The sequence below is a fragment of the Pseudophryne corroboree genome, chromosome 7 (assembly GCF_028390025.1).
Source record: "Pseudophryne corroboree isolate aPseCor3 chromosome 7, aPseCor3.hap2, whole genome shotgun sequence".
NCBI lineage: Eukaryota > Metazoa > Chordata > Amphibia > Anura > Myobatrachidae > Pseudophryne > Pseudophryne corroboree.
Window position 1 is genome coordinate 9,667,157 of NC_086450.1, and position 24,345 is coordinate 9,691,501.

Consider the following 24,345-nt stretch of genomic DNA (forward strand, 5'->3'; position numbering starts at 1 on the left):
GGCTGTTCTGTAGATCCTGGATCTCTGGATTGGAACAGGGAAAACTCCTATTTATAGTCCTGGCTTTAAGCTGGTCTGCAACTACTTAACAAAGGACATCTGAGCTTTATTTTCAAAAAGGGTGTGCATTGCCCTTTCTCTGTATGGGCCGTAGTGCCGGGGATTGTTCATTCATTCTACAGCCCCAGGCTGCTTTGTTTGCTGCAATCTGTAGCCTTTAGCTTTTGTTTAGTTATTTGTAGTTAGAAAAAAATTGCCTTGGTATGGGAAACAAAATAGTTAGGGGGGTATTCAGGGACGAACAAGGTGAAATAAGCAACCAAAAGCTACAGGAGTTTATATCAGTAATGCCCAGATTTATCAAGCCTTGGAGAGTGATAAATTGCACAGTGATAAACAGGGGTGTCCTAAGAGAGGAGTGGGCCGTGCAATATGCCAGAGTCTACTGCACGTGCGCAGGTCTCCCGAAACATGGCGCCCGCCATATTTATGAGACAAATGTCTTACTGCGCATGCGCAGTGGCCATTTTTGTGGTGTTATTTTGCCACGACGGCTGCCGCTGTAGTGCCCGGCGGTGGACTTCGAAGAGGTGAGTATGAAAACTATGGGTGTAATGTGTGCGGTGTGGGCCCTCCTTGGATCCAGGGGCCCGTGTGCACCACACACGTTGCACCCATGATAGAAACATCAATGGTGATAAAGTACCAACCAATCAGCTCCTAGCTGTCATGTTTCAAACACAGCCTGTAACATGGCAGTTAGGAGCTGATTGGCTGATACTTTATCATTGTGCAATTTATTACTCTCCAATGCTTGATAAATCTGGGCCTTACTGCCAGGGCCGGATTAACAATGGGGCGGATGGAGCTGCAGCTCCAGGCCTCCCCATTAAAATAGGCCCATGAGAGACAGGCAGAATTGACAGGGAAAAAAACTGTTTTTATCACATTAATGCCAACGGCCGTCCTCCCAGACCCCATGCAAACCCTGCTGGCCGTCACCTCCCCTCCCTACTATCCGCCAGGAGAATGCAGGTGCATTCATGTCAGCTCCGCCTCCCCGCTCTCCACCACAGTTTACAGTGCAGCCGCAGCGCGGGCATCCCGCCCCAACACCTGGAGCTTGAAGTGAAGATTGACCACCCCCTCCTGTCCTCCACCGGATGTCACAGTGACCCGCGGGCAGTAATGTCCGATCGACCCCAACCCCGGAGCTAACGGGGCAGCCCGGACTCCCTCAATCCCCACAGGAGGTGAGTTAAAAGCACCCCCCCTTCCTTCCCCTCCCCGCCGCCGGAGCTCCCCCACCCGCGGTTACACTACTGAGCAGGGAATCATGTACATGGGCAATCATGTCCGAGTCCCTCCTTACCACCAGAGGTTACACTAAACCACGGGCATAATGCCCGCTCCCCGCCCCCAGCAGTATCAGCAGCGGCAATGACAGCCCTTTCTGGGACTGTGTCACCCTGCAGATTACAGCGTCAGCCGTGGTAGTGCCGGTCCCAGCGCTGCCACCTCCGCAGTCTGCACCATCACAAGCGCAGCAGTCCCAGTAGTCAGTGGGGTAACTAGAGGGTGCAGGGGATGCAATTCCACTGCTCCATTTTCATTCTTTTTTTTTCTTTGTACTACTGAGTTTCAGGACCTGTCAATTTACTTTCTGGGAGGGAGGCCAGGTGCAGTTTGTAGAGCCGCCCTCAATGTATGACCAGAGCCAATTGGTGGAGAGAACCCAGAAGTATATCTGCAGTAGCGGTGGCAGAAGTATATCTGCAGTAGCGGTGGCAGAAGTATATCTGCAGTAGCGGTGGCAGAAGTATATCTGCAGTAGCGGTGGCAGAAGTATATCTGCAGTAGCGGTGGCAGAAGTATATCTGCAGTAGCGGTGGCAGAAGTATATCTGCAGTAGCGGTGGCAGAAGTATATCTGCAGTAGCGGTGGCAGAAGTATATCTGCAGTAGCGGTGGCAGAAGTATATCTGCAGTAGCGGTGGCAGAAGTATATCTGCAGTAGCGGTGGCGCTGCACGGCTGATGGACAGGTCATGCTTGGACAGTGCCACACACACAGTCCCACTGATGGTGAGTTCCCATCTCCCCTACCATCCATCCGACTGTCTGTCCGTCTATGCCCCCCTTGTCTGTATGCCTGCCGTCCATCCGTATATATGCCCTGCCCCATCCATCTATGCATCTACAGTATGCCCCCATATGGTGTTCTGTCCAATTATGCCCCCCCCCAGCCATCTATGTCCAGCCCCAGTCCATCTATGGCCCCCCCATGTCTGTCTGTCTTTCTATCCTTTCATGCCACCATATGGTGCTCTGTCCGTCTATGCCCCCCGTCCGTCCGTCTATCTGTGCCAGCCCCCTTTCCATCTATTCTCCATGTGGTGCTCTGTCTGTTTATGCCCGTCCCCTGTTTGTCTGTACATCTCTCCATCTATTGCCCCATGTGGTGCTCTGTCCATCCTTCTATGCACCGACGTCTATCAATCTGTCTGTCTTTGCCCCATATAGTGCTCCGTCCATCTGTCCTTCTATGGCCCCCATCCATCTATGCCCACCCCTTGTTCTGTGCTTTAATCAGGTAGTGTCTCCCCTGTTCCTCCTCCTCGCGCTCGCTCTCTCTTCCACCCTCTCCCTAACAGTCTCTCTCTTGCTCCTCTCTCTCTTACTCTCTCTCTCTCTCTCTCTCTCCCTGACACTTTCTCTATCTCCCTGACAGTGTCTCTCTCACCCTGACACTGTGTGTCTCCGTCTCTCCCTCTTTCTCTCCCTGAAACTCACACTCTCTCTCTCCCTCCCTCTCTGACACTCTCTCTCCCACTCGCACCCTCCCTCTCTCTCTCTCTCTTGCTCCTCCCCCTTTCTCCCTCTGACACCCTCTCTGTTTCCCTAATGCCCTCTCTCTCTCTTCCCTCTCATCCCTTTCTCTCGCTTTACCTCCTCTCCCCCCAACATACTCTATCTCTCACTCCCCTCTCTCCTGCCCCCCTAAGGGGCATTGTGGTGACAATGGTGGGGGGCCCACAAAGTTCTAGTTACGCACCTGCCAGTAGTCCCTGGATCTGATGACATTGAACCTCCCTACTGCTGTATTCAGTTCTGGAAATGAGACCACTGCCAGGGAAACCTTGATATTGCCACTGAGCAGCCTCTCTCTCACCCAGCATGGCACTGGGGATCATGTCTTCCTGACACAGCACTAGCATCCTGTCCTTTGGCAAAGCCCTGAGTAAGAGCTGCTGCCAAACGCCCTGTGAATAACCGGGTGGGTCAATCCCGATTTCATCCTGCAGAGGAGGAAGGGACAAGGGACCAGAGGAGGAAGGGGGTTGGCTGGTAAGTACATATTTGTGAAATCTTACGATTATTTTCTAGTACGTCCTTGTAAGTGTGTATACACCCACACACATACATATTTATATATATATATTTCCAGCATGAGGCAAGCCGCACGCAATGTTCCAATGAGTTTCCAATACAATAAATGCCCTGTGCCAGAAAGAGAATTGGTGCTCCCCCCCCATATTTAAAATAGGGACAGTGTGTGCCTAAACAGCATGCCAACAATATAGGGACATGGTATTCATGGGGAAGAGGCGCGACCATAGAATAGTGTCCGTTATTCACGTTACACCGCACAGTAGTGCCCCTTATACACATTAAATCCCAGAATAGAGCCCTTATAAACGTTACGCCAGGTACAGCCCCTTATACACATTATGCCAGATACAGCCACTTATACACATTATGCCAAGTAGCACACGTTATACACATAATGCCCACTGTAGTTATGCCCCTTACACACATAATGTAGTTGTGCCGCTTACACACGTACTGCCCACAGTAGTTGTGCTGCGTAAAGACACATATTAATGCCCACAGTAGTTGTTTCCCATACCACTGCCCTTGGAGCCTGGAGCCGGTGGTAGAAGCTGGTTGCCAAGGAAACGAGCTGTGAGGCTGGAGTGTTGCCATCCGCCAGTGTAACCGGAGGCGCTGGGAGTGGGCAGGTGGCAGTCTGGCACCGCTCTGCACTACTGATTGTTCAGTTAGAATGAACTACAGCACCCGACAGGCCTTGCTATATTCAGTGCTCACCCATCCGGCCAGTCCAGCTCGGAAATACCTACGAGGAGCTGCGCGGCACACAGGCAGGCGGCTATCAGCCAGTGTCAGTGATGGAGACGGACACACAGAGACGCAGCACCGCTGCTGTGACACACCCTTCCACAGCAGCATCCCACACACTGTATCCAGAGTCCATCTCACGGCTGCTGGGTGGGTTGCAGGAGTACAGCGGTAAACCTGCAGGCAAGCCATGGAGTGGGCAGACTGAATGGGAGAGGTGGCCGGGCAGGATGAGCATGGGGAAGCCTGCAGACGAGTCGGGGAGGGGACAGACCGCTACAGCCCTGTCCGCTCGGTTGGTTCTATATCGGAGGGGCTGAAGGGACCTTGTGACGTATTGAGGGGAGGAGCTACGTCGCCAGGGGGAGGAGCTACGGGCGAACAGGGTACCCGAAAAGTACCCTCGCGGGCTCGCTTCGCTCGCCACGCTTCGGGCACGGTGGCTCACTCCGCTTCGCTCACCACCTAATTACTAAAGGTAATAGTTGGTGGCGTGGATAGTAGAGGAACTATCCCGCTGGCCTAGCTCCTCCCCCTTGCGTCGTAACTCCTCCCCCTTATGGAAAAGGTCCCTTAGCCCACTTGATTCTAGCATCTACCCTGTCCGCTCCACTGCTATATGTAATGGCAGCACTATGCCCAGCAGAGAAGCAGCCGGACGCTGCAGATGGTGGCAGGCAGACTTACTAGTGCGGGGCAGCCTGGCCCAGCGTTTGTGGGTGGCGATTCTGCACCTACAGTGCTTATGCGCTGTCTCCCAGGCACTGCTGGCACACACCTAGTTACTGCCCTGGAAAAAAGCAACCAGCAACATCCTATGCAAAAGAACAGAGAGTCTTTATTTATTGTACAAATTGTGCATGTTCATAAAGTTAAAAAAAACAGACAGCTTAAACAGGAGACTGAACAAGCCAATAGGTAGCATAAATGCAGTTCTTATCCAATATAAGGAATGGATCAAGTGGCAGTCATCCTGTAAGATGTCACTGCTCGAGACAGCTGTTTCGGTGTATCCTCTAAATCTTAGTCATGGGCGTTCTGCACTCAGGTGACGCTGCAAGCACCCCACCAATGGCAGAAGCACTGCGGTCTGGGCCATTTTTCTTTTTTTGTCACATTAACAAGGGGTGTTTCCTTTTTCTTCATTTGCAGTCTTTCAAATCACACTGTGGATTTAAACAAATTGGGAAGGGCAACCCATGATGCATGCCACACCCCCACAGGACTAGTCATGCCCAGGAGTGGATTATCAGAGGGGGCCCATGTGCAAACTCCTCTCTATGGCGCTGTAGACTCTGGCATTGTGCCAGAGTCGACTGTGCATACAAAGGTCTTTGGAAACAAGCTGCCGCCATGTTCCGGAGACTAATCACTTCTGTATATGTGCAGCAGCCATTTTCCCAGTGATTTTTTTGCTGCAGTGCTGACTTGGGACACCAGAAAGATAAGTGTGGGTGGTGTGGGCTCCCCTGTACACCACACACACACTGCACCTATTATATAAATGCTAATGGATATGCCCCACATATCACTATTCACACTTCCTGTGGCGGCACACAATAGGCCCTTCAGAAATTTCTGCTCCAGTCCCATGTGGACCTTAATCTGACACTGCTTACTGCTATAATCTCCTGCAGCTTTTGGTTGCTTATTTCGTCCCTGAATACCCCCCTAAGTGCGAAAATTATTTTGTCTTTGTAAAGTACCACACAGATGCAGTCAATTTAACTACAATCAAAATCCCAACTGTGAAAATACCAACAACAATTGACCGATGGTCAAAATACTGACAAGGTCAAAATACCGACATTTAAAATGTCGACAGGTCAAAGAGTCAACATGAGTTTTTTATGATATTTTAATTCAAACCAACTTGTTCATACTTTACCATCCCAGTAGACCATGGCGTGTGCGTCGAGCCATGTGAGGGGAAACGGTACACTTATACGGTGTCCATGTTGACCTATGTCAGCATACACACCAAAAAAACAATGAAAAACGTGGGTTGACTTTTTGAGCTGTCGACGTTTTAAATGTCGGTATTTTGACCTTGTCGGTATTTCAAATGTAGTTTTTTTTCTTTGTCGGTATTTTGATTTTGTCAGTATTTTGACCGTCGGGAGTAGTATCTAGGAGTAGTGTTAATGTTTTGTTGAGAGGAAGAAATAAACAGATGAAACAAATCCGATTCCTAACCATCTTCTGACAGCGATCACTCTCACTATGACTGGTTTTAACTGGTTAGTTGAGAAATGGGACAGATTTGAACAGGTCAGCCACCAGGGGGGGACTGCGGGGACTGGTGTCCCAGGACCTTACAGAGAGAGGAGCCCACCCCAGGCTCCTAATGCCAATACATGGAGAGCTACACCAGGGGGCTGCTGTGCAGGGAGGACTTCTTAAAACAAACCTTCCCCGTGTATCAGCTCTCCGTGATTTATTCCTGCAGGTCTTCAAGCCTCCACCTGTAACATGGAGTAGTGCTGCAGAATCTTTTTTTTTTTGTTTTTTTTTGTTGGGGGGGGGGGGGGTAATCCAGATGATAGATAGACAGTGTCTAGTTAGACAGTCAATAGATAGACACCATATGTTAGACAGACAGGGTCAAAAGGTCGACAGGGTCAAAAGGTCGACATAAAAAAGATAGACAAATTGTTTTTTGTTTTTTTATTTAACATGTTTTTGGACAATTTCATACCTTCTCTATCCATGTCGGCATAGAGTTGGTTATAAACCTTGTGGTGAGCGCAGCGAGCCAGCGTGCCCGAAGCGTGGCGAGGGAAGCGAGCCCCGGGAGGGTATGCCTTTCTACAATTGGGGGTCCCAGATGACAAAAATATCCACACAAACCACAAAAATACCAAAAACATGGTGTCTACCTTTTTTATGTCGACCATTTTCATGTCGACCTTTTGACCCTGTTGACCTTTTAACCATGTCGACCTAATGTCTGTCTAACATATGGTGTTTATCTATTGACTGTCTAACTAGACACTGTCTATCTATTATACCACACCCAGGGGAGAATGGGGGGAGAGGTCCTGTCTATATGGTCAGTCCCAAGTCCTACAATTTCTGATATCAGCCACGGATATGAATGCTTGCTTGAGTGTAAGGAAAGTTTGTTGGGTTTCTTCTGACCAATGTAAAGGATCGGTTACTTTACATGCGGAAATAGGATCTGTCAATGTGGAATACCCGCGTATGAATTCCTATAAGGCGCCCATAATTTTATTGCGATTGACATAAACACTAGAGATGAGCGCCTGAAATTTTTCGGGTTTTGTGTTTTGGTTTTGGGTTCGGTTCCGCGGCCGTGTTTTGGGTTCGAACGCGTTTTGGCAAAACCTCACCGAATTTTTTTTGTCGGATTCGGGTGTGTTTTGGATTAGGGTGTTTTTTTCAAAAAACACTAAAAAACAGCTTAAATCATAGAATTTGGGGGTCATTTTGATCCCAAAGTATTATTAACCTCAAAAACCATAATTTACACTCATTTTCAGTCTATTCTGAATACCTCACACCTCACAATATTATTTTTAGTCCTAAAATTTGCACCGAGGTCGCTGTGTGAGTAAGATAAGCGACCCTAGTGGCCGACACAAACACCGGGCCCATCTAGGAGTGGCACTGCAGTGTCACGCAGGATGTCCCTTCCAAAAAACCCTCCCCAAACAGCACATGACGCAAAGAAAAAAAGAGGCGCAATGAGGTAGCTGTGTGAGTAAGATTAGCGACCCTAGTGGCCGACACAAACACCGGGCCCATCTAGGAGTGGCACTGCAGTGTCACGCAGGATGGCCCTTCCAAAAAACCCTCCCCAAACAGCACATGACGCAAAGAAAAAAAGAGGCGCAATGAGGTAGCTGTGTGAGTAAGATTAGCGACCCTAGTGGCCGACACAAACACCGGGCCCATCTAGGAGTGGCACTGCAGTGTCACGCAGGATGTCCCTTCCAAAAAACCCTCCCCAAACAGCACATGACGCAAAGAAAAAAAGAGGCGCAATGAGGTAGCTGACTGTGTGAGTAAGATTAGCGACCCTAGTGGCCGACACAAACACCGGGCCCATCTAGGAGTGGCACTGCAGTGTCACGCAGGATGTCCCTTCCAAAAAACCCTCCCCAATCAGCACATGATGCAAAGAAAAAGAAAAGAAAAAAGAGGTGCAAGATGGAATTGTCCTTGGGCCCTCCCACCCACCCTTATGTTGTATAAACAAAACAGGACATGCACACTTTAACCAACCCATCATTTCAGTGACAGGGTCTGCCACACGACTGTGACTGATATGACGGGTTGGTTTGGACCCCCCCCAAAAAAGAAGCAATTAATCTCTCCTTGCACAAACTGGCTCTACAGAGGCAAGATGTCCACCTCATCTTCACCCTCCGATATATCACCGTGTACATCCCCCTCCTCACAGATTATCAATTCGTCCCCACTGGAATCCACCATCTCAGCTCCCTGTGTACTTTGTGGAGGCAATTGCTGCTGGTCAATGTCTCCGCGGAGGAATTGATTATAATTCATTTTAATGAACATCATCTTCTCCACATTTTCTGGATGTAACCTCGTACGCCGATTGCTGACAAGGTGAGCGGCGGCACTAAACACTCTTTCGGAGTACACACTTGTGGGAGGGCAACTTAGGTAGAATAAAGCCAGTTTGTGCAAGGGCCTCCAAATTGCCTCTTTTTCCTGCCAGTATAAGTACGGACTGTGTGACGTGCCTACTTGGATGCGGTCACTCATATAATCCTCCACCATTCTATCAATGTTGAGAGAATCATATGCAGTGACAGTAGACGACATGTCCGTAATCGTTGTCAGGTCCTTCAGTCCGGACCAGATGTCAGCATCAGCAGTCGCTCCAGACTGCCCTGCATCACCGCCAGCGGGTGGGCTCGGAATTCTGAGCCTTTTCCTCGCACCCCCAGTTGCGGGAGAATGTGGAGGAGGAGATGTTGACAGGTCGCGTTCCGCTTGACTTGACAATTTTCTCACCAGCAGGTCTTTGCACCCCAGCAGACTTGTGTCTGCCGGAAAGAGAGATCCAAGGTAGGCTTTAAATCTAGGATCGAGCACGGTGGCCAAAATGTAGTGCTCTGATTTCAACAGATTGACCACCCGTGAATCCTTGTTAAGCGAATTAAGGGCTGCATCCACAAGTCCCACATGCCTAGCGGAATCGCTCCCTTTTAGCTCCTTCTTCAATGCCTCCAGCTTCTTCTGCAAAAGCCTGATGAGGGGAATGACCTGACTCAGGCTGGCAGTGTCTGAACTGACTTCACGTGTGGCAAGTTCAAAGGGCATCAGAACCTTGCACAACGTTGAAATCATTCTCCACTGCACTTGAGACAGGTGCATTCCACCTCCTATATCGTGCTCAATTGTATAGGCTTGAATGGCCTTTTGCTGCTCCTCCAACCTCTGAAGCATATAGAGGGTTGAATTCCACCTCGTTACCACTTCTTGCTTCAGATGATGGCAGGGCAGGTTCAGTAGTTTTTGGTGGTGCTCCAGTCTTCTGTACGTGGTGCCTGTACGCCGAAAGTGTCCCGCAATTTTTCTGGCCACCGACAGCATCTCTTGCACGCCCCTGTCGTTTTTTAAAAAATTCTGCACCACCAAATTCAAGGTATGTGCAAAACATGGGACGTGCTGGAATTTGCCCATATTTAATGCACACACAATATTGCTGGCGTTGTCCGATGCCACAAATCCACAGGAGAGTCCAATTGGGGTAAGCCATTCCGCGATGATCTTCCTCAGTTGCCGTAAGAGGTTTTCAGCTGTGTGCGTATTCTGGAAACCGGTGATACAAAGCGTAGCCTGCCTAGGAAAGAGTTGGCGTTTGCGAGATGCTGCTACTGGTGCCGCCGCTGCTGTTCTTGCGGCGGGAGTCCATACATCTACCCAGTGGGCTGTCACAGTCATATAGTCCTGACCCTGCCCTGCTCCACTTGTCCACATGTCCGTGGTTAAGTGGACATTGGGTACAGCTGCATTTTTTAGGACACTGGTGACTCTTTTTCTGAGGTCTGTGTACATTTTCGGTATCGCCTGCCTAGAGAAATGGAACCTAGATGGTATTTGGTACCGGGGACACAGTACCTCCAACAAGTCTCTAGTTGGCTCTGCAGTAATGATGGATACCGGAACCACGTTTCTCACCACCCAGGATGCCAAGGCCTCAGTTATCCGCTTTGCAGTAGGATGACTGCTGTGATATTTCATCTTCCTCGCAAAGGACTGTTGAACAGTCAATTGCTTACTGGAAGTAATACAAGTGGGCTTACGACTTCCCCTCTGGGATGACCATCGACTCCCAGCGGCAACAACAGCAGCGCCAGCAGCAGTAGGCGTTACACGCAAGGATGCATCGGAGGAATCCCAGGCAGGAGAGGACTCGTCAGAATTGCCAGTGACATGGCCTGCAGGACTATTGGCATTCCTGGGGAAGGAGGAAATTGACACTGAGGGAGTTGGTGGGGTGGTTTGCGTGAGCTTGGTTACAAGAGGAAGGGATTTACTGGTCAGTGGACTGCTTCCGCTGTCACCCAAAGTTTTTGAACTTGTCACTGACTTATTATGAATGCGCTGCAGGTGACGTATAAGGGAGGATGTTCCGAGGTGGTTAACGTCCTTACCCCTACTTATTACAGCTTGACAAAGGGAACACACGGCTTGACACCTGTTGTCCGCATTTCTGGTGAAATACCTCCACACCGAAGAGCTGATTTTTTTGGTATTTTCACCTGGCATGTCAACGGCCATATTCCTCCCACGGACAACAGGTGTCTCCCCGGGTGCCTGACTTAAACAAACCACCTCACCATCAGAATCCTCCTGGTCAATTTCCTCCCCAGCGCCAGCAACACCCATATCCTCCTCATCCTGGTGTACTTCAACACTGACATCTTCAATCTGACTATCAGGAACTGGACTGCGGGTGCTCCTTCCAGCACTTGCAGGGGGCGTGCAAATGGTGGAAGGCGCATGCTCTTCACGTCCAGTGTTGGGAAGGTCAGGCATCGCAACCGACACAATTGGACTCTCCTTGTGGATTTGGGATTTCGAAGAATGCACAGTTCTTTGCTGTGCTGCTTTTGCCAGCTTGAGTCTTTTCATTTTTCTAGCGAGAGGCTGAGTGCTTCCATCCTCATGTGAAGCTGAACCACTAGCCATGAACATAGGCCAGGGCCTCAGCCGTTCCTTGCCACTCCGTGTGGTAAATGGCATATTGGCAAGTTTACGCTTCTCCTCCGACAATTTTATTTTAGGTTTTGGAGTCCTTTTTTTTCTGATATTTGGTGTTTTGGATTTGACATGCTCTGTACTATGACATTGGGCATCGGCCTTGGCAGACGACGTTGCTGGCATTTCATCGTCTCGGCCATGATTAGTGGCAGCAGCTTCAGCACGAGGTGGAAGTGGATCTTGATCTTTCCCTAATTTTGGAACCTCAACATTTTTGTTCTCCATATTTTAATAGGCACAACTAAAAGGCACCTCAGGTAAACAATGGAGATGGATACTAGTATACAATTATGGACTGCCTGCCGACTGCAGACACAGAGGTAGCCACAGCCGTGAACTACCGTACTGTACTGTGTCTGCAGCTAATATAGACTGGTTGATAAAGAGAAGATGTCTATGTAACTATGTATGTATAAAGAAGAATGAAAAAAATCCACGGTTAGGTGGTATTACAATTATGGACGGACTGCCTGCCGAGTGCAGAGACACAGAGGTAGCCACAGCCGTGAACTACCGTACTGTGTCTGCTGCGACTGGATGATAAATGATATAAAAAATATATATATATCACTACTGCAGCCGGACAGGTATATATTATATATTATATAATGACGGACCTGCTGGACACTGTCTGTCAGCAGAATGAGTTTTATTTTTATAGAATAAAAAAAAAAAAAACACACAAGTGAAGTCACACGACGAGTGTTTAACTTTTTCAGGCAATCACAATATAAGTATACTACTAACTATACTGGTGGTCAGTGTGGTCAGGTCACTGGTCAGTCACACTGGCAGTGGCACTCCTGCAGCAAAAGTGTGCACTGTTTAATTTTAATATAATATGTACTCCTGGCTCCTGCTATAACCTATAACTGGCACTGCAGTAGTGCTCCCCAGTCTCCCCCACAATTATAAGCTGTGTGAGCTGAGCAGTCAGACAGATATATATAATATTATATATAGATAATAGATGATGCAGCACACTGGCCTGAGCCTGAGCAGTGCACACAGATATGGTATGTGACTGACTGAGTCACTGTGTGTATCGCTTTTTTCAGGCAGAGAACGGATATATTAAATAAACTGCACTGTGTGTCTGGTGGTCACTCACTATATAATATATTATGTACTCCTGGCTCCTGCTATAACCTATAACTGGCACTGCAGTAGTGCTCCCCAGTCTCCCCCACAATTATAAGCTGTGTGAGCTGAGCAGTCAGACAGATATATATAATATTATATATAGATAATAGATGATGCAGCACACTGGCCTGAGCCTGAGCAGTGCACACAGATATGGTATGTGACTGAGTCACTGTGTGCTGTGTATCGCTTTTTTCAGGCAGAGAACGGATTATAAAGTAAACTGCACTGTCCTCACTAGTAAACTCTCTCCACTCAGTCTCTACACTTCTACAGTAACAGTACTCCTCCTAGTCAGCTCCAGTAAATCTCTCTCAGTCTCTTATAATCTAAATGGAGAGGACGCCAGCCACGTCCTCTCCCTATCAATCTCAATGCACGTGTGAAAATGGCGGCGACGCGCGGCTCCTTATATAGAATCCGAGTCTCGCGATAGAATCCGAGCCTCGCGAGAATCCGACAGCGTCATGATGACGTTCGGGCGCGCTCGGGTTAACCGAGCAAGGCGGGAAGATCCGAGTCGCTCGGACCCGTGAAAAAAAACATGAAGTTCTGGCGGGTTCGGATTCAGAGAAACCGAACCCGCTCATCTCTAATAAACATTTCTTTAAGCTAGCTTATCACTAAAATAACGACACACTAAAATAACGACACGGACACGGTTAGCTGTAGTTAAAGGTCAGACGGTATTTATTGATCGCTGACCTGTTCTTTAAACTATAATTGTAATTGAATTGATTTTATATTGGAGGATGGCAAAGGACCAGTCGCTACCAGACACCAGCTCCAGTCCCTTGGATGAAATCCAACCACCAAGGAGGGGAGTACCCAAACTCCGCCTCCTCCCTGCATAACCCGCATTGTGCAGGACTCACCACTCTTTTCTCTGGCAAACGTTCGGTTCCCGCAGGGGAACGTCTAAATGTCCAACCGCAAGGTAAGGACACACCTGCTGTCCTTCTAAAGAGGGTGCCCCACAATGACCACTTATGCCCATCTGACCGCTGGTTGGTAGCGACTTCCCGCCAATCTGGCTGTCAAGAGCCCACCGAGAAAGACAAGATGTAGGAAAAATATAGTCAGGGCGGGCGGGAGGGCATTCCAAAATGGCAAGAGGAAGTCTGAGGCACATGACCACGGCTTATATATTATTCCAAGACCAACCCCTAAACCCTTGATGGACAGCCCTATAATCCTATAGGAAAAATACCCAAGAACACACTGATCTGCCTAGCAACTGCTTAGTCACAAACAACCAATCACAAAAAATTGGGCTCTTATATGGCCTCAGGCTTATGCAGCCTTCAGCTTATCTAAGGCGCCCATAATTTTATTGCGATTGACATAAACACTTCTTTAAGCTAGCTCATCACTAAAATAACGACACACTAAAATAACGACACGGACACGGTTAGCTGTAGTTAAAGGTCAGACAATATTTATTGATCGCTGACCTGTTCTTTAAACTATAATTGTAATTGAATTGATTTTATATTGGAGGATGGCAAAGGACCAGTCGCTACCAGACACCAGCTCCAGTCCCTTGGATGAAATCCAACCACCAAGGAGGGGAGTACCCAAACCCCGCCTCCTTCCTGCATAACCCGCATTGTGCAGGACTCACCACTCTTTTCTCTGGCAAACATTCGGTTCCCGCAGGGGAACGTCTAAATGTCCAACCGCAAGGTAAGGACACACCTGCCGTCCTTCTAAAGAGGGTGCCCCACAATGACCACTTATGCCCATCTGACCGCTGGTTGGTAGCGACTTCCCGCCACAAAGGTTTAACAAACCGCCCCGCCATCCAAACCAATAAAAACCAAGAAAACAAGAAAGCTAACTGAAAGGACCAAAACCCCAGGGAAGACAAAACCTGCAAAACTCCAGCCGGAGAAGACGAACCCCTTCCCCCTTGTCGAAACTGCGGCTGACGCAGTACAAGCAGAGGATGCCTGACCACCTAAAAGCCATAACCCAGAACATCAGCTGTCCTACGCGCCAAGTAATGCCCTGCCGCCCAAAAAGGTAAGAGTGGCCAAACCAGCCATTCCTGTTCAAAACATCGACGGCTGCAAAAGAAAAAACACCCTAAAACCATCACACTGACATACATCACATAGGAAAACCAAGTGACAAAAAAACGAATTAACCCAAGTGAAGGAGAAAACTCAAAAACCTCCCGTGGACCTTTGATGAGCCAATTGTAATTAGGCCCCCTCGGAGGAAAATTTAAAAATTCACTTCACACCCTCGATTCCTGAACGCTACCCGTTCAAAAACCGACGGGTAAACACGTTTTTGGGTTAGCACAACAGGCGCAACTAAACATTATCCACATGCAGAAGGCTTATAGTAAGCATCCCTCCACGGAGCACCTCCTGAATAGCTGCCGTGGAGGACCCTGTGGCTGCCGCACGGTAGCCACCCCCATCCGCAAGGCACAGGACCTAAAAAGTATACCTCCAACGGCCCACCTCCTGCATAGCCACCGCGGAGAAACCTGTGGCTTCCGCATGGTAGCCACCCCCGTCCGTATGGAATAGGACCTAAGAAGTATACCTCCAATGGACCACCCCTTGAATAGCTGCCGAGGGGGACTCTATGGCTGCCACACGGCAGCCACCCCCATCCGCAAGGAATAGGACCTAAAAAGTATACCTCCAATGGACCACCTCCTGAATAGCTGCCGCGGAGGACCCTGTGGCTGCCGCATGGCAGCCACCCCCATCCGCAAGGAATAGGACCTAAGAAGTATACCCCCCAACGCCCCAGCTCCTGAACCACTGCCGTGGGGGACCCTGTGACTGCCGCACAGCAGCCACCCCAATCCGCAAGGAATAGGACCAATAAGGAGTAAACCTCCAACGCCCCAGCTCCTGAACAGCCGCCGTGGAGGACCCTGTGGCTGCCGCATGGCAGACTCCCCAATCCGCAAGGAACAGGACCTAAGAAGTATACCTCCAACGGCCCAGCACCGGAACAGCTGCCGAGGGGGACCCCGTGGCTGCCGCATGGTAGCCACCCCCATCCGCAAGTACTAGGACCTAAAAAGTATACCTCCAACAGACCACCTCCTGAATAGCCGCCGTGGAGGACCCTGTGGCTGCCGCATGGTAGCCACCCCATCCGCATGGAATAGGACCTAAGAAGTATACCTCCAACGGACCACCCCTTGAATAGCTGCCGAGGAGGACCTTATGGCTGCCGCATGGCAGCCACCCCCATCCGCAAGGAATAGGACCTAAAAAGTATACCTCCAACGGACCACCTCCTGAACAGCTGCCGCGGAGGAGGACCCTGTGGCTGCCGCATGGCAGCCTCCCCAATCTGCAAGGAACAGGACCTAAGAAGTATCCCTCCAATGGCCCAGCACCGGAACAGCTGCCGAGGAGGACCCTGTGGCTGCCGCATGGTAGCCTCCCCAATCCGCAAGGAATAGGACCTATAAGAAGCATACCCCCAACGGCCCCGCTCCTGAACCGCTGCCGTGGAGGACCCTGCGGCTGTCGCATGGTCAGCCGCCCCAAACCGCAAGGAATAGGACCTATAAGAAGCATACCCCCAACGGCCCCACTCCTGAACAGCTGCCGTGGAGGACCCTGTGGCTGCCGCACGGTAGCCACACCCATCCGCAAGTAAAAGGCCCCAAGACGTATATCTCCAACGGCTGCCGCCTGCTCAGCCGCCCCATTCCGCAAGGAATGGGTACCAACCCCAAACACAGTACAAACTGTCAATTAGTGAGAGGACCAGTGAGCGCCTGTATCAACAACTGGTCGCACCCCCGGAGGCCCAGCTATACTCATGCGCCAGGCCACCTTCTGGGCCTCCAGGGACACCCAGCGACCCCCAGCCGCTTGAACCGATGTGGATCACACCATCCTGCAGAGCAACCGACCATCCTGCAACCCGCGTTACAGAGGAGGTCCCGGGATCCCGAACTGCCTGCTGCTCGCCACCCCTCGCTTACCCGCAAAACCCAGAAGAAAGCCAGAGCAAAGGTTAATCCAAACAGGGGCCACCTCCACACCGAGTCGGCGACAGGAGGCAGCACACCCAGCAACTCCGCCAAAAGTTGCCACGGAGCAGGCCTACGGGTATCCGCAGGCACGGGCGCACCCTAGCCCAACCTCACAAAAGGGACGAAAGACCCGGCGGGGTCCCCCAGCCTGCGCAGCCCAGAACGGAAGGAAATGCCTGCAAAGGCAGGATACATGGCCGCCTAGGACCTACCTCCCAGATAACGCTCGAACACGAAACCCACCGAACCGTCTACCAGGGACACACCCGCTGTATCCAACCTACTGAAAAAACACCAGGACGCAGCAGACGCCCCAAACAACGGAGGAGCCAACGCATGCCTAGTCCGAGTAGCCAACCCACCTGTACTATCCGCCCGACAAAAGACGGGCATGAGAAACCCTATGTCCCCACCCCCGGACCCACTCACGGCACTTATCAAACCAAAATTGAGATAAAGCATCCGCAAACCCAGTCCGACTCCGGGAGCGCGATGGGAAACCGCGCCGCCAGCAGACAAGCAGATGTCGCCACAGTCGCAAAACCTGTGGGGACCGGAGGGACCAAGGAGGAGGAGGCCCAAAAACCTCCCCGTAAAAAGACCATGGGAAAGAAGACCAAATCCACCAAAACATCCCTGATCTCGCGGGAAGGGAAACTGCGGGACGCTACCCGGAATACCCCGCAGCGGCCCGTAGGTGTCCTGCAAACTATGCCACCCATGGGGATAAATCCTGCTCGCAAAAGGGGAGGAGCTAACAACGACTGCACCCGCTTAAGCCGAACGTCGCGTTACCCCAAGCAGGCGTTACTAAAACCCAAAAGTGACGGTACCTCGTCAGCGGGAAGGCGACAGCAACCCGCAATTGTGCCCAGCGCAATACCCCTGAAAAACCCAGGCAACCAGTAGGGCCCAAGCACCGTACCAGGGCAACGGGAACACCCAGGACCCCGAACAAAGACCCAGCAACCTACAGAAGGATAACTGCAAACCGAAATGCCTCCCAATACCTCAAAAAAAAGGCACATGAGACAGAAAACCCAGGGGCACCCACCTGTCAGCATAAAACTGGCACCTGATCGAGGCCCGACAACTCGCCGGGGATAGGGGTGCAGGAGAAGAGGGGAAAACACGACCCGACGTATAAGTCAGCCAAAAAGGAGGCACCCGGCCCATATTCCCGAAACAAAACGCAGAGTCCATAAAAAACCGACACTCACCCCGCGCACGGCCTCGGAAATGGAGCATAAAAAGAAAACCTCATGAAGATAATACCAATGTAGGATAAGGCGGGACTAGCCCGGGGTCCCTGAGCACTAACCCCACGGGGAAGATCAAGGAGCGCAAAAAAAGAAGCGTAAAATCCAAAACCGGAACCACAGATGAAAGTACGGAAAGCCGTCACCCCCATGCCCCCCCCCCGTCTGCCCTCTCCGCAAACCGCAGGGGGCTGAGGGAACAGCAGCCGCCGGCGCCTTGCCTTTCCGAGACGCCTAACGCCACGCGCCGCGCAAGGAGCCTAGCCAACTACACGCGGGCGCCAAGCAGAACCAGAGGAACACTACAGAAGGTTAAAGAAGTACCGTAACAATAAGAAAAACAACAGCATGCCCACCGGTTCCTGAAGGACCTGGAACACCAACAGCCGCCTCCACCGTCACCGACCCCGGCGATGCGTCTTCCGCTGCAGCCGCACCCCTCCTCGACCTCCGGTCCTTCCGCAACGAATGCCTGACTCCCCCGGACCCGCAGACACCAGCTCCAGAAGGACCTCCCGCCTCTCCGGGCGTCAACGTGGCTGGACAGCTCCTCTTCGGGGACCCGACTCCTAAAGGGGAAAACAGAAGAAGGGGGCAGGGGAGGAACAAACCCGGCGGGAGCCGGGGGGGGAGACAGGAGGTAAAGGACGGGGGAGAACCGGGGAAGCTGGGCAGGGGAAACTGGCCCGGTCACGGGGCCTGTGAGTGCCGCGCTAACGGCCGCACCCAAGGTGGGAGGACAGGGAGCCTGCGCGACGTAACCCGTGTGCCATGCGGAAGGGGCGTGCTGGAATGGCGGTGACCAATAGGGGGTCTGTGGAAGGGCCCCGTGGGAAAATCCCCCGGCGTAAGGCCCAGCAAAGGGTGGTATCACCGGACCCCCAGAGACGGTCCATGATGTGACAGAACCCTGCGATGGCGGAAACGACGCAGGCAAATAATTAGAAAAAATGGGGCCCGAGAACTGCTCAAGCTAGGTGATACGGCCAAACTCATAACGGGAAACTGTGGAACCCCCGACCAGGCTGCCGACACAGAAGGAGTCGGCAGGAAAACCGCCGGAGCTGCCGGCGGTAAGCTAACCGGCCCGGCAAACGTAGAGGAGACGGCACTGTGCGCAGACACCACCTGCAGTAAACTGGGTTGACCAGCAGGAGGACGCAACCGTTCCTAGCCACAGGCTGCTGGACGGCGGCAGCAGGACCTGGGACACCGGGAGTGCTCCCGGGCATACACCCAAATCCTGACCCGCCGCATCACCTGACGCCTGACCAAAAAGGGGTCTGCAAGGCAGCAGCAGGGGGACTGACGCAGAACAGCAGCGCACTGGGATCCCCTACAGGAGGCACGGGCGGCCCGGCAGCCGCCCCCCCCCCCCTCCCCCTGCCCGAAGCATCCAGACCCAGGGAGAAGAGAGGGATATCGTCCAGCAGCCAAGCTGACAGCGGCAACGCAAAACCCGTCGCCCAAACCCTGACCCCAAGCGGCGGAAGCCGCACCCGTATCCGGGGACGGAGCCCTGTCCCCAGTGTGCCTGTACCAGCGGCCGCGCCCACCGCCGTACGCTGCAGCCGTGACGGAGGAAACGGCCACCATCAGCTGTAAAAGGCAGCAGTCCGGCGGGCGGCGCAGGCCGGGCGCCAGCAGCAGGGACCACCCGCACCCGAGGCCGGCGATAATCCGCTGAGGTAAGCGGGCCCGCGGCCTCGGCTAGGTGGCAGGGGGGAGCAGATCTACGTGGGCGTGATATCACCCAACGCTGGGGGGAAACTAAAGCACCGACCGGGATGAGGGAAGAGCAGGAAGAAGGGGGGGGGGGGCAATAGCAAGTGCAATACAAGTACAGTGGGAATAACAAGTACCAATAAAAATGCAGAGTACAGAAAGTAATACATACAGCAACACAGACTTGACACACACTGCACCTCAGTACATTCCAAAATGGCAAGAGGAAGTCTGAGGCACATGACCACGGCTTATATATTATTCCAAGACCAACCCCTAAACCCTTGATGGACAGCCCTATAATCCTATAGGAAAAATACCCAAGAACACACTGATCTGCCTAGCAACTGCTTAGTCACAAACAACCAATCACAAAAAACTGGGCTCTTACATGGCCTCAGGCTTATGCAGCCTTCAGCTAATAATTGGCAAATCCAGAGCCGGCCTTAGCTATAGGCAGGCTAGGCATTTGCCTGGGGCATTCAAGCATGTCTAGGGGCATCCAAGCATGTCCCTGCAGCATCTCATGCTGAGAGGGACAGTCCGCAAACTAACTGTTACTTTCAGGGGCGGATCCAGAAGAAAATGATAGGGGGGGCACCATGGAAGGGGCAAGTACATTTGCGTGCGGCTTCGGTGCATGTGAGGTGGCGCTTCTTATACAATGCCCACAGTTGTAGCGCTCATTATGCAATGTCCACTGTACTGGTAGTGCCCCTTATATAGACCCCATAGTAGTGGTGCCCCTTATGCAATGCTCGTATTGCCCCCAGTAGTAATGTTGCCTGTAGTAATGCCCCCAGTCATTTGGCGCCCTAGTAGCTATGCCCCCAGTGGTAATGCCCCTGCAGTTATGACCCCAATAGTTTGCTCCCAGTAGTAATGCCCCCAGTAGATGCTCCCCCAGTAAGAATTCCCCCCCACACACACTAGTAATGTCCCTTGTTGATGCCCTCCAGTAGTAATGCCCCCCCCCCCAGTAGTAATGCCCCTTGTTGATGCCCCCAGTAGTAATGCCCCCAGTAGATGCTCCCCCAGTAATAATGCCCCCAGTAGTAATGCCCCCCCACCCAGTAGTAATGTCCCTTGTTGATGCCCCCAGTAGTAATGCCCCCCAGTAGTAATGCCCCCAGTAGATGCTCCCCCAGTAATAATGCCCCCAGCAGTAATGCCCCCCACCCAGTAGTAATGCCCCTTGTTGATGCCCCCAGTAGTAATGCCCCCAGTAGATGCTCCCCCAGTAATAATGCCCCCAGTAGTAATGCCCCCCCCCACCCAGTAGTAATGTCCCTTGTTGATGCCCCCAGTAGTAATGCCCCCCCCCAGTAGTAATGCCCCTTGTTGATGCCCCCAGTAATAATGCCCCCCCCCCCGTAGTTTGCCCCCAGTAGATGCCCCCGCTGCACCGAAAAAGACAAAACACATACTTACCAGGACCCGTTCCCGCTTCCAGATCTCCGCTGCAGTCCTCTCCTCAGCACTATGAGAGAGACGTCATGACTGACGTCTCTCCCATAGCGCACGCCGCACAGTGACAGCGCCGGAAGCCGGAGCTCAGTACTGAGCTCCGGCCTCCGGCTACCGCTGTGCAGGGAGACGGGCGCCCGCTGGTAACTATCTCAGCGGGCGCCCGTCATCTCCCTGTGCGGCGCCGGGGGGATGGGATGATGACGGGGGACGGAGGCACAAACGACAGGGGGGGCACGGGCCCGAGTGCCCCCCCCCCTGGATCCGCCACTGGTTACTTTCCAAATGTATTCAATCAGTACTTGTATACACTGCTGTTTACATTTGTCAAAAAAAATGCACACTGTGCCTTAAACTTCCTCCGACATGCTTGAATGCCCCTGACTTGTGAGACCTCAGACAGACAGCAGAAGCCCAGTAAATGCAATTCCTGGACCTGTGACATTTTTACTGACTATATAAGGTTATTACTGGATGGCTTCTTATGATAACACATGTGTATTTTGGAAGACTGCTTCACAGAAACCTGACATCACCTACACTGCTTGTGCACATGGGGGAGGGGGACCCTGCCATCCTGTGTGTGTCCCTTATCCCTGTGCAAACCCCAGGTGTCTGCAGGGACATAACATGGGCAGTGTTCTCCCCACACTTTATTTCCTAGTCAGTCCATACCGTAAAATTCCCCAGCCATCTAGCACTGTAACGTGGTCAGTAAGTTGCGTTGTGCTATTTCTATATGAAACATCAGTGCAGTGTGACTTTTGGACACATCAGACTGGAGGGCAGAGCATTTAGCTCCCACAGTATAAAGTAAAGTGCATGCAGTAACAGACACCAGCAAACACACTGAATAGTGAAGAGAATGGACAGTTTCTACATGTTTGATACTGATCTTTTTGTATAACCAGCAAGTGTGGCAGTATCTGTGGCAGTATATGTGTATTATGGGCATTACTAATGTGGGGCATATGTGTAAGGTGCATTACTGTGTGGCATTATGTGTATTATGGGCATTACTAATGTGGGGCATATGTGTAAGGTTCCTTTACTGTGTGGAATTATATGTATTATGGTCATTACTGTGTGGCATTGTGCAGAGTTGAACTGGCCCACAGGGTAACCCCCGGTGGGCCCCACTACCTGAGCGTTGCAGGTACAGATGCAGAACTAGCGGCGGAGCTAGGGGGCACCAGACAAAATTTTGCCTAGGGCATCAAATTGGCTAGGGCCGGCTCTGGGCAAATCCTAATTACTGCTGAACTCCTTTCAGGGTTGTAAGTTGTAGCCAATTTAGGAGTCTATCTCCAATCCTGAACCTGAATTTATGTAGTCATAGAAAGGAATAGTTGTGACCTCAAAAGTACAATTTGACAGTTTACAATAAAAAATTTTAGTCTGTGCAAGGATGCAAGCCACCATCTTTTTTTTTTTTTTTTTACAAAAGAGAATACAGCACCAGCTGGAGAGGTAGATGGAAGGATAATCCCTCTGCCCAAGTTTTCTTACATATAGTTGTACATGACATGTGTTTCTGGCAGAGATAATGGATAAACATGACGCCTGGGAGGGGTCTTGCCGGGTAGAAGATCAATGGGCAGTGGCACCAAGAGGTGGGGGAGAGTGGGTACTCTTTTCCCGGCCCCAGTCCTGTTGGAGGGGCCGGGTCCCACTGACCCCCCCACCTGATGTAGACAGCACTGGCATGAAGCCGCTGTGTGCTACGCTGGGGGGAGAGGCAGCTGCAGCAGTGTCCTTACTCCCTGCTTCACTTGTGGGGTAGTGAGTGATCACACTTGCCACCCCTCCCCCCCTGGCATCCAACCCTACCACCCTCTGCTGCACACCCGGCACCTCCTTTCCCATCCAGCGGCTTCGAGGCCGCACAGAAACGTTATTTTAAAATATTTTTAAAGGAGGTGGGCTGGCCAAACCTCCCTGCATTGGCCACGCCCCCTTAGATTACCTGGGTGTGGCACAGCTGTTGGCGCCCCTGTCAGTGGGACAATCACAGTCTCTATGTGGTGGCAAAGTCTCTGCTGCTTGCTGAATACATTTGAAAAAGTGGCACAAGACTGGCACAATACAAACATAATTTCTCATGAACACAAATCTGTCGTTCTTCAGATGAAATCGGTTAATTTGCATAGACGGACGCATCAGCAGATGGAGATGATGATTGGAAGGCAGATGATTGGTGCAGGTTGCCTCAACTCAATAGTCAGTACCAATTCTTTGAAATAAAGTTTATTAAAGATTCATAGTATGACATCAATATAAATGTAAGTTTGTTACGCGTTTCACAGGACTGATTCACACTAATTAACGCAAACCAGATGAAGTAGATTAAGAATCCACAGCACAAAGTACTGGTTGCTGAGATTGTACCTTACCATTGAAGAGACGTAGGATTGCTGTTATTTGTAGTACTTTTGCACATTTGAAACTTTGCTCTCACCACAAAAAGTCCACAAAGTTGAACGGATCATGTAAAGTATTTTTGAAACTACTTCATTAAATTTTTTGTTGTCTCGATCGTAATTGTGCCCATTAGGCTTTATCAGGTATTGAGTGTTTGTGTGTAAGTTAAATTTAGAAAAAAAGTTGGAATTCACACTGATTGCAAAGAGCTTTATTCAGATGTCCATAAAATAATAACACGTTTGTTGGCAAACTCTCAGTTACTGCAGATTGTTGCACCTACAGAAAGATGACTGCAGCTGGTTACACAGTGTCACACGTGAGACGCCTTTGCTGTTCTGTGGATAATATTCCATTACAGGTCTTTGTCACCAGAAATGCTTGTTCGCTGCTGTGTCATGTGCTGCTGAAATCCCATGATATGCCAGAGTCTGATCTCAGCTGAATGCGCTCAGAAGCCACTATTGTCCTGAAACCCTTTCTAGAACTGTCTAGAGAGATCTGACTTCTACTAGGTCAATGAAAGTAAAACAGTTACAGTTGAGCTTCATCGTAGCTTAATATACTTGTATAATATACTATGCAGAGATGTCATTTTTTGACCCTAATGGTAAAGAACTTGTAAATAATGAACGAGTCATAAAAATAAACCCAAAGGATGCATCATTTTATTTTTTACACAATGATTGCCCTATCAACCAAACCATTTCAGATTACCCTCATTTAAAGGTTGACTTGACCATCGGAGGGAAAAGGCATTGGACCTGTCTTTGGGGGTCATTCCGAGTTGATCGCACGTAGCAACTTTTTGCAGCCCGTGCGATCAACTAGATGCCGCCTATAGGGGAGTATATTTTTGCATAACAAGGCCGCGAACGCTAGTGCAGCCCTGCTATGAAAAAAAAGTT

General features: G+C 50.8%; 2 protein-coding genes across 2 annotated transcripts in view; one reads left to right on the forward strand and one right to left on the reverse strand.

Annotated features, from left to right (window-relative positions):
* Positions 1–4,169, reverse strand: part of LOC134943246 (gamma-crystallin 1-like) — an 11,155-nt gene extending 6,986 nt beyond the window's left edge. The window contains exons 1-2 of the mRNA XM_063932195.1: positions 3,909–4,169; positions 1–257 (exon numbers count right to left, since the gene is read on the reverse strand). The exon at positions 1–257 is cut by the window's left edge and continues 12 nt beyond it. The gene's annotated coding sequence lies outside the window, so the exon portion shown is untranslated. The remainder of the gene's footprint in view (positions 258–3,908) is intronic.
* The window catches only part of LOC134943245 (gamma-crystallin M1-2-like), a 65,600-nt gene continuing 44,044 nt past the window's right edge, over positions 2,790–24,345 (forward strand). Inside the window, exons 1-2 of the mRNA XM_063932194.1 lie at positions 2,790–3,346; positions 23,144–23,236. Of these exons, the coding sequence (XP_063788264.1) occupies positions 23,144–23,236 (93 nt within the window). The 5' untranslated portion in view covers positions 2,790–3,346. The remainder of the gene's footprint in view (positions 3,347–23,143; positions 23,237–24,345) is intronic.